Source organism: Pongo abelii, chromosome 21 (genome assembly GCF_028885655.2).
Source record: "Pongo abelii isolate AG06213 chromosome 21, NHGRI_mPonAbe1-v2.0_pri, whole genome shotgun sequence".
NCBI classification, from domain to species: Eukaryota; Metazoa; Chordata; class Mammalia; order Primates; family Hominidae; genus Pongo; species Pongo abelii.
In genome coordinates this window covers 31240560-31257123 of record NC_072006.2, presented here as the reverse complement: position 1 = coordinate 31257123, position 16564 = coordinate 31240560, and the positions used below count along the sequence as shown (strand labels likewise).

Below are 16564 nucleotides of genomic sequence, written 5' to 3'. Positions count from 1 at the left end.
AGCTTATCTGGTCCCCTGGTTTTCAGAGGTGGTGCTCCAGGGAGCCTGGGGTGAGGGGGACCCCCAATTTACTACCTGCTACACCCTGACCCCCATAGCAGCTTTTTAAGAAGGGGTTCCACCAGTAAGGCGTGAGAGCCACTGCAGCCATCCCTTTCCGTAGTGGATAGGAGACTGTGTGTGGGGTGGCCTGGGGCAGACCCGCCGGGCGGGTTGCGGCGCCACGTCAGTCCAGGGTGCCCAGGGTGGCGGCGTCCCCGTCGCAGCTGGCGCGGCCCCTCCGGAGCACGCCGCGTGTTTACCGACCTGACGCAGCGTCCCGGCCCGGCTGGCAGACATCCGGCGGCATCACCGCTGACCCTCCCCGCCCGCCCCATGCAGGCGGCCACATCCTCACCTCTAAATTTAGTTTGCAGGAAGGAGAACCTGGGGTAGGGTGTGGGAGGACTGGAGCCAGCCCTGATCCGTGTCCTCCCGGGAGAGAGGCAGGACCTAGCATCTCTGGGGCGAGGGAGGAGAGGGACGGGAGTCAGAGGACAGAGGCAGGGAGGAGAAAAGGGCCAGAGCCGCCCTGCTCCCGGCGTGGCCTCATCCCCAGCGAAAGCGCGACACCCGCTGTCTGGGAAGGGGAGCGGGAGCCCTTGCCTCCGAACTGGAGGCTGCCCGGATGTGGCTCCGGGTCTCGGGCGCCACCTACCGGCCCTTTTGGGAACCGATTCTGCACGGAGTTGGCGGGCCTGGGTCTCAGGGGGACTTGGAGGACTTTTAGGGGCTGGAGGGTGGGTGGGGGGGTGGAGGGAGGATTCCCGTCCAGGCCCAGGCATCGCAGGGGCAGGTGGAATGGGCGGGGGAGGCACAAAGAGCAGCTTCTCAGCCTAAGCGTATTTCGAAAAAAGCCTCCTTTGCTCACCCATGTCACTTAAGTGATGTTAAGGACGCTGCGGTTCCAAGCGGTATAGAAACCTCGGTGGTCAGACCCTGAAATGCATGGAGAAGAAAGTCAGTGTGGCAGCCTTTGACGGATTGATTGGAGGGCAGGAATGACTATCTTGTTAGTGAGGTCTATGTAGATACATACAGTGAATTACACATATCTCAACTGTGCAGCTCAGCGAATCTTCATACGTGCACTGGGTACCCACCCTTCAGATTAAGATATTTATTCCCTCTACCCCAGAAAGGCCCCTCCTGCCCCCTTCAGTCATCTCCCTGCCTCCTAACCTCTCTTCTGACCTCTGGCTTCACAGATTGGGTTTGCCTCTTCCTGAGCTTCGTGTGAATGAAGTCATACAGTCCGTGCCCTTGTCTCTGGCTTCTTTTGCTCAGTGTGTGATTGAGGTGCATCTGTGTGGTTGGGAGTATCAGTAGTTGGGTTCTGTCTATTGCTGAAGAATAGTCCGTGGTATGGACATGCTACATACAGCACCGTATATGTCTCTGTTCTCCTGCTGATAGACCTGTGGGATGTTTTTATTTTCAGGCTGTTATGAATATAGCTGCTGTGCACACTCTTTAACATGTGTCTTTGGTGGAATGTGCCCTCTTTCTGTTGGGTGTATTCTTAAGAGTGGGATTGCTATGTCATGGGAACAGTTATGCGCAGCTTTATTAGGTATGGGTGACAGTGCCCCTTGTTTGCTGTCCGGCAGCCACCTTCCACCCACATTTGTTCCCTGTTAGATCCTGGATACTATTAGATTCTGCAACTTCTGCCACTTAAACCTCAGCAAAGACAACTGGAATCTAAATTGCTTGAATCGGGGAAGGAATAGGGACAGCATCTGAGCTGAGTTGTTCCTCAGGGTGGCCCCCAGATACCTCCAAACCCCCCGGGTCATTCTGGGAAGAGAAAAGCAGCCTCTCCTAGCCCTGGGGCCAGATTTGGGGACCCCCTTGGCCTCCCAGCCATCAGCTCCCCTAGTCTGGCGTCTCTGAGCAAACTGGCTTAGTGTAACTGTCAATTTCATGTCTGGCCTCTGGTGCCATGGGTCCTCTTGGTCCACTGTTTCCTGGGCTCCTTGCTGCTTTGTGGTGGCTGAGGGACTGGGTGGCTGGGAAAACAACCTACCCGGAATAGCAGGCTTGTTGGTTGCAGGCCTCGTGGCACTTTCTTGGCGGAGGGCGGGACTATGTCCTGCCCACCAAATTGCCACTTCGTTGAGGCTGTGAAAGACCAACAGAAAGCCAGAGACAAGAGAAGGGGCAAGGGAAAGAGAGAGAGAGAGTGCCAGGGAAAAGCCAGGCAAAGGAGAGAGAGCAGAGGGTCCAGGGTTGTGTGTGCAAGTATCCTGGGGTCTGTGTGAGTATCCTGAGGTTTGTGTGAATATCTTGGGGTCCATGCAAGTATCCTGGGGTCCAGGCAAGTATCCTGGGGTCTGTGTGAGTATCCTGGGGGGGTCTGTGTGAGTATCTTGGGGTCCAGGCAAGTATCCGGGGTCTGTGTGAGCATCCTGGTATTGGCACCAGGTGGACCACAGCAGTTATGCCATGCTGAGCTGGTCCAGAATCAGCAGCCCCAAGCCCTAGTCTCTCCTGACTGTAGCCTTCTTGGTCATCTCCTCACTGGCTGCCTTTCATCTCCACTTTGGGGCCTGTGATCAGGGAAGAAGCAGTGCCTAACAAGTTTGGGGGTGGGATTGAGAATTTCAGGGGCTTAAGATGGGCTCCCAGGTCTCCTGCCTGCTGGTGGGGACCCAAAATGCATCCCTCCCTTACTTTCTCCTTCCCTCCCTTTCTTCCTTTTTTCCTCCCTTCCTGCCACCTTCCCTTATTTATTCTTTCCTCCCTCCCTGCTCCTTTGGAGGTGGCTCTTCTTGTCCAGGTCCTCAGAGAGGGAGGGAGAGGACTCCAGGTCCCCCCACCCACAACAGAGGGCAGAGTGTGATGAAAGCCCTGAGTGTCCCTTGGGGCAGGTGGGAAGTGAAGGCAGAGCCACTAAGCTGTGACACCTCCTCCCCCTGCAGGTTCCTAGAAGGTGAGCACGGACGGTATGCAAAGTTGTGAATCCAGTGGAGACAGTGCGGATGACCCTCTCAGTCGTGGCCTACGGAGAAGGGGACAGCCTCGTGTGGTGGTGATCGGTGCCGGCTTGGCTGGCCTGGCTGCAGCCAAAGCGCTTCTTGAGCAGGGCTTCACGGATGTCACTGTGCTTGAGGCTTCCAGCCACATCGGAGGCCGTGTGCAGAGTGTGAAACTTGGTAAGTGCCACCCAGTCCAGCCTAGCCACCTCCCCAGGTCACCTTTAGTCTCCTAATTCCCGGCTCTGCCTGAAATCTCATTATTTTAGCTTCTGGGATAAATGTTCCATCATGCATCCTGCCTGGGCGTTTTCCAGAAGCTTCCTTCGCTCCTCGTGGCAGCCCTCTGAGGTGGGCATGGTAGGGCCCTGACTTTCACTTGTGGAGAATGCTGGCTTGCTTCTGACCTAGTGTTCACAGTGTTTAGGAGGGAGTGGACACCCAAGCTCTCTTGGTACTGAGTGGGCAAGTTTCTATTTCACAAGAAGTGAAATTCTTCTGCAAGGTCCTAGTAGTTGTTAACTTTTGATTGTGAATTAGTATAACATGACTGAGAGCTAGCCCTGGAGCAGTAGGATCCTGGGTTAGCAGAGATGAAAGAGGATTTTGGGCCTCCATGTGTGTGATGGGCAGGTCTTGGGATTATCTGGGAAGTGGATCTGTCTAGGTTGCAGAGCAATGAGGACCCTGGAGAAAGCAGCCAGGTAAGAGACTTGCCCTAGGGGTGGGCAGACTTTGCCAGGGATCTCAGAGAGTGGGGAAATTGCCCGAAATCCCTAGCTTCCCAACTGGGGTCGGGGGGAGGAGGTCTGACCATTGAGGGGTTGGGTGGGTAGAAACCATGAAAATGACCCAGTGAGACCACACATGGCCTGGAATGTGTGGCTACATTGATCCTCTAGAGGATTTTTTTTTTTTTTTTTGAGACAAAGTCTTGCTCTGTCGCCCAGGCTGGAGCGCGGTGGCATGATCTTGGTTCACTGCAACCTCCGCTTCCGGGATTCAAGAGATTCTCCTGCCTTAGCCTCCCAAGTAGCTGGGATTACAGGTGTGTGCCACCACGCCTGGCTAATTTTTGTATTCTTAGTAGAGACGAGCGTTTCACCATGTTGGCCAGGCTGGTCTTGAACTCCTGACCTCAGGTGATCCGCCTGCCTGGGCCTCTTGTAGAAACTTGGATCACCTTAAGTGTCTTCCCCTACAGCATTTCCTCCAAGGCATACCTAAAGTTGTCCCTTTTCCCCTGGCACACACAAGAGTGTCTGCAGGGAAACAAACTCCACCTTCTCATGGGAGGAATGGCAAAGTCACGTTGCAAAGGGGTGTGTGTACAAAGATAGGAGGAATCATTGTGACTATCTTGGCAAAAAATGTACCACATATATCTTGAAGCAGGCCTGCAAAAACAAAACAAAACACCCCCCAAAATTTCTATTTTCCTTTCACTGTTTCAGCTTCCCTGGGAGCTAGGTAGGGATGGAGAGGAATGGGAGAAGGAGACAGTTTCTGCAGCATCAGAAGAAGAAACTGAGGCCCAGGCACAGAGGCAACTTGCCTCAGAGTATATGATACCTTGGCTGGGGATGGGGTAGTAGACCTAGTTCCCAGGCCATCCCAACTTGGACCCACGAGATGTCCCCTGCCCCAGTCCGGCTCTCAGGGTTTTTTGTACTGTGTCAAAGGATGTAGAGGGCTTCACTTTCCCTGAAAGTGTGCTTTAGATTGCATTTTGGGGGAATCTTGCAAACTGGGATGTTTGGACTTCTCTCCTGCCCTATGCTGAATTTGGAGGGGGCCATTTTCTGTCTGGGAAATGCTTTAGATCTTGGAGCCACTGGGGATGTTGGAGAATTGAAAAAAGGCCAGGTGGGGACCCTCAGGTACCCACAGTGCTTCTCCCGGGTGAGGAGGCACCAGTGAGGAAGTGGGGTCTGATATCTGGTGTTACCTGAGAAAAAGGTGGGACTGAAAAAGAAGAGCCTTCTAACTGGTCCAGTAAGGCGACTCTGGGACAAATCACAGAGTCATCCAAGGTGGCAGTTATCTTAGCTATAAGGTGGTTTTCAGTGGGAACTTTTCACTGAGGACCTTCGTTGGTTGCCAGCAGTGGAAGTTCAAGCTCTTTCCTGCCCTGTTGTAGGGGTGGAAAGACCCTCTTGGAGGAAGAAGGGGGAAGCAGTGCTGACCCTCTCTGGAGAAGTCCCTAAGCCTCTAAGGGCCTGCTGTTGTCACCCTCAGGACACGCCACCTTTGAGCTGGGAGCCACCTGGATCCATGGCTCCCATGGGAATCCTATCTATCATCTAGCAGAAGCCAACGGCCTCCTGGAAGAGACAACCGATGGGGAACGCAGCGTGGGCCGCATCAGCCTCTATTCCAAGAATGGCGTGGCCTGCTACCTTACCAACCACGGCCGCAGGATCCCCAAGGACGTGGTTGAGGAATTCAGCGATTTATACAACGAGGTGAGGTGTGAGCAGAGTAGCTGGGCATAAGGGCATGGGGAGACCTGGGAGGTCTGTGATTCTGGTCGTGTCTCTGCACACTCTCTGGGCCCTGCATTTGGAAAACCAGGATAATGTGAGGGTAAAATGAAGATATTCAGTGGGAAAGTATTAGGCAAGAGATTATTGATACGTGTGATTAAATATTCCTTTAAAAAGCCCTTAAACATCTTCTGTTAGATTTATTACTAGGTATGTGGGGGTGGTGGTGATGGTTGTTGCTGTTGTTTTTGGATACTCTTATAAGTAGTAGTTTTTTTTTTTTGAGACGGAGTCTCGATCTGTCGCCCAGGCTGGAGTGCTGTGGTGCGATCTCAGCTCACTGCAACCTCCGCCTCCTGGGTTCAAGCAATTCTCCTGCCTCCACCTCCCAAGCAAGTAACTGAGATTACAGGCGCGTGCCACCATGCCTGGCTAATTTTTGTATTTTTAATAGAGACAAGGTTTCACTGTGTTGGCCAGACTGGTTTTGAACTCCTGACCTCGTGATCTGCCTGCCTCAGCCTCCCAAAGTGCTGGGATTACAGGTGTGAGCCACCACGCCTGGCCATAAATAGTAATTCTGAAAAACTTTATTTTCTAATTGTTTCTGATATATAGAAATAGAATTGATTTTTATATATTGATTTGTTACCTTGCTAAATTATTTTTAATTCTAATAATATATCTATTATGTTAATTATATTAATTTATATTCTAATAATATTTTGGAATTTATGTATATAACTCTACACAAAAAATGAGAATTTTGTCTTTTTTTCCTTTCTAGTCATTAGACCAGCATTTATCTGATAGAACTTTCCACAGTGATGGTGATGTTTTAGACCTGTGCTCTGCAGTGTGGTAGTCACTAGCCACATTTGGCTCTTGAGCACTTGAGATGATGCAAGTAAAACTGAGGAACTGAATATTTAATTTTTTTTTTTGTTTTTTGTTTTTGAGATGGAGTCTCGCTCTGTCGTCCAGACTGGAATGCAGTGGCGCAATCTCAGCTCACTGCAACCTCTACCTCTCTGGTTCAAGCGATTCTCCTGCCTCAGCCTTCTGAGTAGCTGGGATTACAGGCGCGTGACATGCCCAGCTAATTTTTGTATTTTTAGTAGAGACAGGGTTTCACCATGTTGTTCAGGTTGGTCTCAAACTCCTGACTTCATGATCAGCCCACCTTGGCCTCCCAAAGTGCCGGGATTACAGACGTGAGCCACCATGCCCGGCCTAATTTCTTAATTTTAAATTGCTACAGGTGTCTAGTAGCTACTGTGTTGGATAGCACAGCTGTAGACAGTTTTTTTTCTTGCCTTATTGCACTGGTTAGTATCTCAGTGCAGTGTTGGATAGAAGTGGCAATGGCACACATCCTTGTTTTATTCAGATTTTAAAAAAATTATTAATATTGTTAGTATTCTTTAGCTGTGTGAACCGCACTGAACAAGCAAAGTAATGTGTAGGCCCTGTCATCTGATAGCTTGTAATTTATGGTGTAATGATCCTTCACTCCAGGTCAGTAATTTGGCCAGCAAACACCTATTGTGCGTTTTCTTTTCTTTCTTTTTTTTTTTTTTTGAGGCGGAGTTTCGCTCTTGTTGTCCAGGCTAGAGTATGATGGCACGATCTCAGCTCACCGCAACCTCCGCCTCCCGGGTTCAAGCGATTCTCCTGCCTCAGCCTCCTGAGTAGCTGGGATTATAGGCATGTACCACCATGCCCAGCTAATTTTGTATTTTTAGTAGAAACGGGGTTTCTCTATATTGGTCAGGCTGGTGTCGAACTGCTGACCTCAGGTGATCTGCCCACCTCGGCCTCCCAAAGTGCTGGGATTACAAGCGTGAGCCACTGCGCCCAGCCTATTGTGCATTTTCTAATCTCTTGGGCATGAGAAAGGAGACATGACCCTTGCTTTGGGGTGGTCCCTGCTCTATGGAGGACAGGCACACTCAGTGTCTTGTGTGTGTGCACCAACAAGGTACGTTGTGTGCAGTCCATTGTAATGTGCATTCTCACTCATGTGCAAAGAGACTGAATTGTTAATGGGTCAAATAAGAACTAGTATTCTTCAAAGTAGACCTTTCTGTTCTGCTGGAAATCAGCCCCAGCCTGATTCCCAGGTTATTGTGAGTGATTCAAACATGGATGCCTCTTGAAAATGACTTTCAGGGCCCATGGTTTGTTCTTTTAAATGTCTTTAAAAGTAGATCAACATCAAATTCTGCTGGTGGGTTTGATTTTTGAAAGTCAAGAGTGTGCATTGTGGATATGGAGTGGATATGGTGGATTATCTCGGTGGTGATGTTTTGAGTCAAAAGGATAAGGCGTAACCATGATGTCAAGATTTCTTTGTGTGGCTTTTAACCAATCCTAGAGCCCATTCTGAGGAGGTGTGCTCTAAGCACGTGAAACCTTGCCTCAGTGTAGCTTCATAATAAATATGCAGCCCCCAAAGATGATGACGTTGAAGAGCCACTCATTTGAATGTATTTTATTTATTAACAAATAAATGAGTTTGTGCAATAGTATCATCTAGAGCTTAGTTTCTGGAGTAAGACTGCCTTGATCAAATACCAGTTCTCCCATTTATTAGCTGTGGAATCTTGAGCAGGTTATTGAGCCTCTCTGAGCCTTACTTTCCTCTTCTGTAAAATGGGCATGGTGGTACCTACCTCATAGTATTATGAAGATTGAATGAGAGCCAATGATAAGTGCTTAATGAGAATTGGGGTGAGTATTATTAGCTGTCACAGACCTGTCCCATTTTCCTTGGGTCACATTGGGAAGGTGTCGAATAACCCAGGAGAGGAGACTGTGCCATGTGATACACCCATGTTCGGTGAAGGCTGCCCTAGTTGGTGGCTGATACAAAGAGTCATGTCGATGGACTAAATTCGTTACTCCTCAGCTGGGCATTTTGGCCTCTAGTTAACATAAGCTAAGGACTGGCTACCATGTTGCTTATCGCCCAAGGGAAAAACCCAGGGAGGAGGCAAATTGAAAGCCTGACCCTTGGCAGTGGTCCTGGGTGAAGAATTTGCTGAGGACTCCAGCTAAGGCTCACCACTCAGCATCTCCTGATTGCAGGGAGGCAAGACAAAACAATTTCCCTCACTTTCTTCTTTATAATTTAGTCTCCAGAGATAAGTTTAATTCATGTCTGTGTCTCAGGTGGAGGCCTTCCCCTTGAGTGAGATGGTGGTGGCGGCGGGTGGTGGACATCACTGTGCTTTGCCATCTTCCTTCACCCTGTGGCCCCAGGGCCTAGCCCAGGGCTGGGGGACAGGGCAGACACCATTCCCAGACATGTGTGCTGACCACACTCACTTTAGGAAGGGAAACAAACCATTCATCAGCTCAGCCACAGAGGCTCAGCCAAGGAGCCTCCATTAGCTGGTGTCCTGGGAAGAATGACAGCTGTGGGCATGTGATCCTGCCGCCTTCTTGCTCACAACCCTCCAGCGATGCCAGGGCCTTGGATCACATCCAGAGTACTTGGAATAACTCTCAGTCCTTTATGCCCTGGACCCTGCCTGCCCTTCCAAAGTCGGCTCTCAGATCCTCTCTCCTTGCTGCCCCCTCCAGCAAAACTAAACCCCTTCAGGATTCCTGACTGCTTCTCCATCTTTGAGGTTGCTGTTCCCTCTGCCTGAAATGCTTTTCTTCTCCCTCTCCTCTCTACCCTGGCTGTCTCCCAGCTGCCCAGGGTTGTCTGCATTGACCTCACAGCCCCGGGTTCTTTCCTATCACGGCAGCCCAATCGTGGACTGTCTCCCCAGCTGGAGTGAGGGGAGGGGCAGGGACTGTTTCGCCCACATTACAAGCTGTGTCCTGCACAGAGCCCAGTAAATGTTGAGTACATGTTGCTTCTGGGGATCCCTGGACTGGCTTACTTCCTTCAGGGAGCTCTGCCCAGTGCTTAGTGGGGGCTGTATATGAAGCAGGCACAGGGGTCGGGCGGGCAGTCAGACCCCTTTCCAAGCGACTGATCATCGTTATCTGTTGATGAGGTGTGGGCTGGAGTTCTTGCTGAAATGTGCCCGTGAAATGCATCTCCCTTCCTTGGCACACTGGGGCCTCCTGAGACCCTGGCTTTTGTGTTCCTGTCTTCCCCACTGCATCTCAGCTTCCTTACTCGTGGCTGAGGCCTGAAGCAAAGGGGGTGCTTTGTAGGGAGCTGTACAGGCCCAGGGAGGTGTCTCCAGTCTTCAGGGGCCCTTCTGCTGGCCAGGCCACAGCTCCAGACTGCCCTCTTGGGAGCAGGCAAAGCAGACACACTTGGGCGGGGGTGGCAGGGAAAGTGTGTGTATGGTTCTTGGAACAGGTAAATGTGTGCAAATGCCCATCCTCCAGTGGGAGGTGGAGCCCGTGGAGGCCCATGCAGAGTCCATGAGGGGTGGCTTCTTTCCCACAGACTGTATGGGCACCAAATGTTTCACATTGTCCTAAGCGAGAGCCCAGCAGGAAAGCCTCCGGGGCTTATCCCACCTCCCCGACAGGCCGGAGGCGAGGAGGTGGCTGCCCAGGGCCTTGACTGTTGGTGCAGCATTGAGTGCAACATCAGATCCCTAAGGGACAGAGACCAGGGGCTCAGTGCATCCAAGGGACACCTGGGAACTGGTGGGTTTGGGTTGGGGGCCTTCTGTTTGAGATGGAGGTGTGATGAGGTGTTTTCAGTCTCATGGGGTCTCTCTGGCAGGTCTATAACTTGACCCAGGAGTTCTTCCGGCACGATAAACCAGTCAATGCTGAAAGTCAAAATAGCGTGGGGGTGTTCACCCGAGAGGAGGTGCGTAACCGCATCAGGAATGACCCTGATGACCCAGAGGCTACCAAGCGCCTGAAGCTCGCCATGATCCAGCAGTACCTGAAGGTATCTTGAGGAAGACGGATTCTGGGGGCGTCTGGGTCTGAGGAGGGCTGCGCTGCTCCTACCCCTGCCCAACCCTGGCGGTCACCTGGCTTCTCCTTGGGTCTTCCCGCAGGTGGAGAGCTGTGAGAGCAGCTCACACAGCATGGACGAGGTGTCCCTGAGCGCCTTCGGGGAGTGGACCGAGATCCCCGGCGCTCACCACATCATCCCCTCGGGCTTCATGCGGGTTGTGGAGCTGCTGGCGGAGGGCATCCCTGCCCACGTCATCCAGCTAGGGAAACCTGTCCGCTGCATTCATTGGGACCAGGCCTCAGCCCGCCCCAGAGGCCCTGAGATTGAGCCCCGGGGTGAGGGTGACCACAATCACGACACTGGGGAGGGTGGCCAGGGTGGAGAGGAGCCCCGGGGGGGCAGGTGGGATGAGGATGAGCAGTGGCCGGTGGTGGTGGAGTGCGAGGACTGTGAGCTGATCCCGGTGGACCATGTGATTGTGACCGTGTCGCTGGGCGTGCTGAAGAGGCAGTACACCAGTTTCTTCCGGCCAGGCCTGCCCACAGAGAAGGTGGCTGCCATCCACCGCCTGGGCATTGGCACCACCGACAAGATCTTTCTGGAATTCGAGGAGCCCTTCTGGGGCCCTGAGTGCAACAGCCTACAGTTTGTGTGGGAGGACGAAGCGGAGAGCCACACCCTCACCTACCCACCTGAGCTCTGGTACCGCAAAATCTGTGGCTTTGATGTCCTCTACCCGCCTGAGCGCTATGGCCATGTACTGAGCGGCTGGATCTGTGGGGAGGAGGCCCTCGTCATGGAGAAGTGTGATGACGAGGCAGTGGCCGAGATCTGCACGGAGATGCTGCGTCAGTTCACAGGTGCGCCACGTGCCCCACGACCCGCTTCCCCCACCCTGCTTCTTCCTCACCTGCCCTCCTCTGGTGGACCCATGGCAGCTCTCTCCTCCCCAGAGGAGAAGCTCGGATGCTGTGCCCCACGGGAGAGCCACTGCAGGGTGCCACATTCAGCCAAAGGCTCTTCAATTGCTGACAGTTTAGAACTTGAAACACTCAGAATTATGGGCGCTGTGTCTCTTCCCTCTTTCTAAGGGCTGATGGTAAAACACTCAGAGATCACCGCCCATTGTGCTCTGTTGCTAAGAGCTGGATATGCCTTTTACTCTCTGAGTCTTTCAGCTCAACCTTTTTCACCCACTATTCCAGGAGGGCCTCACAAGAACCCCTGACATTAGGCGGGGAAACATGATTATGTGTCATGTGTTTTCAGATAGATAGGAAAAGTAAGGTGGAGTGTTTTGCTGGGGGTCACAGGAGGTGCTGAGTGGGTACACAGCTCGAGCCCCAGCCTCCCTCCTTCCTCTTCTATCCTCCATGCCTACCCCTGGCAGTCTAGTCCTCCCGGAGCCCTGGAGGTGGGGTGGGGGGGTTGTCCCTTTGGGGTCATCTTCCATATGCAGGCATTTCTTATCCTCCCTCCTCTTGGCTTTTCTGACTCCCCATCAGGGAACCCCAACATTCCAAAACCTCGGCGAATCTTGCGCTCGGCCTGGGGCAGCAACCCCTGCTTCCGCGGCTCCTATTCATACACGCAGGTGGGCTCCAGCGGGGCAGATGTGGAGAAGCTGGCCAAGCCCCTGCCGTACACGGAGAGCTCAAAGACAGCGGTAAGCAGGGCGTTTGGGGTGAGGAGGGGAGCTGTGGGTGTATTTTGTATGTGTGTCTGGTCCAGGGTGAGGAGGGCTAGGGTAGTGTTCACTAAGGGGTGCTCAGGTGAGGCAGGGATAGAGTAGCTTCTGAATGAGAGAGAACACAAGGAGAAAACTGTGCACTTAATATCTGGAAGAAAAAATGGAATCAAATGGAAACTTAAAATGTTTTCTTGATGTTATGAAAACTGAGCTATTCTGTGCTGTGCTGGCCAGCATGGTAACTATCGGCCGCTTTCAATTTCAATTAATTTATAAAAATTTAAATTAATACAGTGTTTGTTTTTTCTTTTTTGAGACAGCGTCTTGCTCTGTCTATACTTCAGGCTGGGGTGTAGTGGTGCGATCACAGCTCACTGCAGCCTTGACCTCGTGGGCTCAAGTGATCCTCCCACCTCAGCCTCCCAAGTAGCTGGGACCACAGGCATGCCGGCACGCCACCATGTCCAGCTAATTTTTGTATTTTTTTTTTTTTGGTAGAGACGGGGTTTCATCATACTGCTAGGCTGGTCTTGAACTCCTGGGCTCAAGCTATCCTCCCGCCTCAACCTCCTGAAGTGCTAGGATTATAGGAATGAGCCACCACACTTGGCCAATACAGTAAAGTTTTTGTTCCTTGGTTGCACTAGTCACACTTCAAGTTCAATAGCCACATGTGGCTAGAGGTTACCTTAGTAAATTATATAGTGATAGGAATGTCCTATTGGACAGCACCGATTCAATGGAAATGTTTTCCCAAAATATTTTAGAAAATAAAGTTTAGATTACTGATGCTCCACAATTATGCCACTGTACACTTAAAAAAAAATCTGAAATATATATTTTTGCTCCCATAAAGTGGATTTTGAATTTCCCCCATCAAGTAGACACACACAGTAAATGTTAAAACTCAACAGAGTTATATTTAAAACAATTATTTGGTATAATTGATGAAGAAGAGTTCAGTCAACCAGCATCTACTGTGCCTGCCCAACTGTGCTCAGAGGGAGAGAGAAAAGGGCTGGTGTTTAAAGAGAGAGAGAGGTCCTCAGAAAGGCCCTTTCTGCTGCCACAGCCATCCTTCTAAAAAGCAAATCTTCTCTTTTCACTTGCGTCAGTTAGGACTAGCGCATGTAACAAAAAGCAAAGCAAAGCAAACACAACTGTGACTTAAACAAGGAAAATCAAAAGGAAATCTGGAGGCAGGCAGCAGGATCCCGTATCATTAGCACCTGGCTCTCATCTTTAAGACCATCTTCTGATCCAAGAGGGCTGCAGGAGCTCCAGTTCTCACATCTGCATCTTAGGCTGGAAGGAAGAAGAAAGGCAGAATGGCAAGAAGGGAGCCCTTGGAGCTGAGTCAGCTGTGTCTCTAAGCAACAGTGCACTTTAATGCTTATTGGCCAGAACATAGACACATGACTGTACCTAGCTGCTAGAGAGGCTGGGCAGTATCATTTTTATTCTGGATGGCAATGGACCCAGTTAAAAATCAGGACTTTGTTATTGAGGAGAAAGAGGAGAATGGGTGGATGTGGGAGTGGTCCCAGCTACTTGGGAGGCTGAGGTGGGAGGATCACTTGAGCCCAGGAGGTCAAGGCTGACACAGCATACAACTCCCCTTTCAGTGTAACAGCCTCTGTGGGCTCCTTGGTGGTGGGATACAGCCTCACTACTCAGGGTAGGTAGATAGTACCAGCCTCACCTGGGAGCTAGTTAGAAATGCAGATTCTCAGCCTGGCCAATATGGCGAAACCCTGTCTCTACTAAAAATACAAAATTAGCCAGGCATAGTGGTACACACCTGTAGTTCTAGCTACTTGGGAGGCTGAGGCATGAGAATTGCTTGAACCCGGGAGGCGGAGGTTGCAGTGAGCTGAGATCATGCCATTGCACTCCAGCCTGGGTGACAGAGCGAGACCCTGTCTCAAAACAAAAACCAAAAAACAACAACCCCTCCCGCTCTAAACACACACACACACACACACACACACACAAATAAATAAATAAATAAAAAGAAATGCAGACTCTCGGCCCACCCCAGACCTGCTGGATTAAAAACTCTGCATTCTGGCCAGGGATGCAGGCTCTTGCCCATAATCCCAGCACTATGGGAGGCTGAAGTGGGAGGATGGCTTGAGCTCAGGAGTTCAAGATCAGCCTGGGCAACAAAGTAAGACCCCCATCTCAACAAAAAATTTAAAAAAAAATTAGCCAGGTGTGGTGGTATGTGTCTGTAGTCCCAATTACTTAGGAGGCTTAGATGGGAGGATTGCTTGAGCCCAGGAAGTTGAGGCTGCAGTGAGCTGTGATCGTGTTACTGCACTCCAACTGGGGCAATAGAGTGAGACACTGTCTCAAAAATAATAAATAAAAACTGCATTTTATCAGGATCCACAGCTGGTGCCTTGCACATTGAATTTGAGAGGAACTAGGATAAAGTCCAAATGCAAACTTGGGGTGCAAGAACTTGTACCTTGCCTAGACCTCACCTAGACAGCCTGCTTTCTCAAGGCAGAGCCCTGGCTGTACCAAAATTCTCACTGTCCCCCGAGCAAGGCCTGCTTTGGTACATTTTTGCCCCCACCTTTCCCTCTGTCTGTTCACTCAGCATCTTCCGAGAACCAGTTCAAAGGTCCTGTCCTCTGGGAAGCTTTGTGGGATCCCCTGACACTGGGCCTCTTTTCTGGGCTTTCGGCGCCTTGTGCAAACACCCATTCCATCACGTATGACGCTGTTTAGTAATTGGGTTTCATGTCTGGCTTCCTCACCAGCATGGAAGCTCCACAAAGCAGCAGCCTGGTCACCTTTTCTCTTCCAAGTGCCCAGAACAGCCCCTGGATGCTAACAGGGGCGCCGTAAAGGTTTGTCAAATTACCACCGACTTTATTGAGTGCTTTGTTCTTCCAGGTTCTAAGTGCTTTAGATACATGATTTCCCTTAATCCTTACAACCACCCTCTGAAGTAGGTGGTGTAAACCCATTTGGAAGATGAGAAAAGCAAGGCTTAGGGAGGGTTAAACCACCTGCCTCAAGTTCACAAGTAAGAGGCACAAAGAGCCTTTGAGACCACAGAGCTGGGACTCCTAATGGCCTCAAGACAGAAAGAGCCGAGGGAAGAAGCAGGGGAAAGTGGCCAGATAGGATGGGCAGCTCTTCATCCTGTGGAAGCAGCAGCACCTGCGTCTCAGAGCCTTTCTAATTTGTCATTGGGATGGGAGGTTCTGGTGGAGAGGGGTGGCCTTGTGGCCTTCTGGCCTTTGCTGCTCCTCCACCCTGACCTCCCTATCCCCGCCCCCCAGCCCATGCAGGTGCTGTTTTCCGGTGAGGCCACCCACCGCAAGTACTATTCCACCACCCACGGTGCTCTGCTCTCCGGCCAGCGTGAGGCTGCCCGCCTCATAGAGATGTACCGAGACCTCTTCCAGCAGGGGACCTGAGGGCTGTCCTCGCTGCTGAGAAGAGCCACTAACTTGTGACCTCCAGCCTGCCCCTTGCTGCCGTGTGCTCCTGCCTTCCTGATCCTCTGTAGAAAGGATTTTTAATCTTCTGTAGAGCTAGCCGCCCTGACTGCCTTCAGACCTGGCCCTGTAGCTTTTCTTTTTCTCCAGGCTGGGCCGTGAGCAGGTGGGCCGTTGAGTTACCTCTGTGCTGGATCGTGCGCCCCCCTTGCCTACCCTCTGTCCCGCCTTGTTATTGTAAGTGCCTTCAATACTTTGCATTTTGGGATAATAAAAAAGGCTCCCTCCCCTGCCCCTCAGCTTCTCTCTGGTTTTCTCAGCCTCTGTGTATGTGTGTGTGTTTATTTCTGTCACACCACCTTTGAGTGAGAGGGAGAAGGTTGGGGAGCCCTGGCCTGGCTGTGTCCCCAGAGGGAAGGTGCTGCTTTTACTGGAAGGGGTGTCCCCTCCCCCCATCTGTTGGGGTGTTTACCTTCCTGCCAGTAAGGCCCCTCAGGAATACGGGCCTCTCATTGTACACCTGCTCCTTCAGGTCTGGCCTGAGTCTGCCTGCTGGCCCTTTTTGCTGGACTTCTCTGAGTTTAATTGAGTGACACGCTGCCTGGAGTAAAGGAGTTCTGTGGGGGGGGACCCCAGTGGTGGTGGCTCCATGCCAAGCCTAGGTATGTTCATTGCTTTTTTTTGAGACGGAGTCTTGCTCTGTCGCCCAGGCTGGAGTGCAATAGCGCAGTCTTGGCTCACTGCAACCTCTGCCTCCTGGGTTCAAGCAATTCTCTGCCTCAGCCTCCTGAGTAGCTGGGATTACAGGCGCCCACGACCACGCCTGGATAATTTTTGTATTTTTAGTATTTTTGTAGTTTTACCATCTTGGCCAGGCTGGTCTTGAACTCCTGACCTCAGGTGATCCACCTGCCTTGGCCTCCCAAAGTGCTGGGATTACAGGCGTGAGCCACTGCGCCTGGCCTCATCATTGTTAATTAGTGTCACCCTGCCACTGGGCTGTGGGTCTGGCCCCTGGGGTGGCC

General features: G+C 51.5%; 1 protein-coding gene across 4 annotated transcripts in view; it reads left to right on the top strand.

Moving 5' to 3' along the window:
* The window catches only part of SMOX (spermine oxidase), a 39114-nt gene extending 23276 nt beyond the window's left edge, over positions 1-15838 (top strand). For 2 of the 4 annotated variants that reach the window (XM_024239026.3, XM_054541694.2), the window contains exons 2-8: positions 2964-3197; positions 5256-5482; positions 10206-10379; positions 10492-11251; positions 11897-12057; positions 14853-14942; positions 15381-15838. In XM_024239026.3, coding sequence (XP_024094794.1) covers positions 2990-3197; positions 5256-5482; positions 10206-10379; positions 10492-11251; positions 11897-12057; positions 14853-14942; positions 15381-15518 — 1758 coding nt within the window. In that variant the 5' untranslated portion in view covers positions 2964-2989 and the 3' untranslated portion in view covers positions 15519-15838. The remainder of the gene's footprint in view (positions 1-2963; positions 3198-5255; positions 5483-10205; positions 10380-10491; positions 11252-11896; positions 12058-14852; positions 14943-15380) is intronic. The other 2 variants (XM_024239027.3, XM_063720708.1) reach the window with 1 other exon arrangement.
* Positions 15839-16564: the final 726 nt, after the last annotated feature.